Genomic DNA, 1,312 nt, shown 5'->3' with positions numbered 1-1,312 from the left:
GGGGGGAGGAGGGCGAGGCGGGGGCTCCCTCGGAGCTGCTTCCCGGCCCCTCTGGGCTGCGCGTCGGGGCCATTTTGTTCTGTGAGCGTTTGGGCTCCCGCCGCTCCCGAGCATAGACATGTGGCCTCCCAGTTCAGGGTGAAGGGAGAATTAATTTTGCAATGACAGCTTGGTGGTTGGATTGTTTGTGTGTGTTTGGGCTGTTTCCTCATTTGCTCTTTAGTTCTTTGAGTTAATTTTTCGTGACTTAGTGACAGGATTTCTCCTTTTGTCTCTGGAATGGTTCTTGACATTCTTATATCAACCTGAACTTTTCCCTCTGTCACAATTAAGAGACACTATGATAAAAAAAAAATGCCATCTCACGCTGCAAATTTGGGCTGAGCACCATAAGGAGATCAAAAACATTTTGCCCAAAAAGATCTATGTAAGCGTGTATTTTGAATAAACCATTGCCCAGAACAGTGTGTGGACCGGCCAACCCAAGTGGCAGCGTTACCATGTGCCTCACATGGTTCTGTGCTTTGCAGTGGAGCAGGTTCTTCTGGGCACTCATGCAAAATGCTGCTTTCAAAATATCCTTTTAAAAACAAAACCGATGTATCTCTTTTAAAACATAATTTTCTTGCAGTTGTTCATGATGGAATTGATCCAACACAAATGTTTTTCCATGTGAGAAAACTTGTATGGATTGGGATTACACACAAAGCACTGGAGTTGGACTGATAAATCCAGGCAACACCTGTTTCCTCAATTCCACTCGACAACGTCCAATGTACATGGCTCCTCTTGCCTATTACATGCTTTCTTTTGACCACTCCCAATCATTTTAGTACTTTCCAAAGAATATTACCCATCTGTGTGACAGCTCTAATGGTGAAAGAACAAGTCTATGAAGAAAACTCGTCTAATTTTTATCTGCAGAAGCTGTTTTGCAACGATTGTAAATTCTCATTATTCACCTTTTAGATGGACTTTTTCAAATTAAAAACACGCTTTTTTTTGAGCAGTGTTCTGGACCTTTTAAGCGTTGTGAGAATGATGCTCATGTGGATGAGAAAAAAAGTGTATGACCCTCAAAAAACAGGAGATGGGAGAGAAATAAAAGTCCTCTTTTTGCGAAAACTGACACCCTCTCACTCCCTGCGATCTCCCAGAGCTTTTAGTGTCGGTTTCCCCCTTCAGGCTCCCGGGCCGCGCTCCGGCCCCGCGGCCTCCGCCTCCCGCCCCGCCCGGGCCTGGAGCTGCCGCCGCCCGTGTCTGCGGGCCCGGCCGGCCCGGGACGTCCCGGTGCGGCCAGACACACCGAGGT

The 1,312-nt window shown here is 47.1% G+C and overlaps 1 protein-coding gene across 1 annotated transcript in view; it reads left to right on the top strand.

Annotated features, from left to right (window-relative positions):
* The window catches only part of USP42 (ubiquitin specific peptidase 42), a 32,690-nt gene that overhangs the window by 14,359 nt on the left and 17,019 nt on the right, over window positions 1-1,312 (top strand). Inside the window, exon 16 of the mRNA XM_010003324.1 lies at window positions 1,186-1,310. Coding sequence (XP_010001626.1) covers window positions 1,186-1,310 — 125 coding nt within the window. The remainder of the gene's footprint in view (window positions 1-1,185; window positions 1,311-1,312) is intronic.

This window comes from Chaetura pelagica, unplaced genomic scaffold (genome assembly GCF_000747805.2).
Source record: "Chaetura pelagica isolate M959 unplaced genomic scaffold, ChaPel_1.0 scaffold138, whole genome shotgun sequence".
NCBI classification, from domain to species: Eukaryota; Metazoa; Chordata; class Aves; order Apodiformes; family Apodidae; genus Chaetura; species Chaetura pelagica.
The sequence above is the reverse complement of the archived record's forward strand: the minus strand, read 5'-3'. Positions and strand labels throughout refer to the sequence as shown.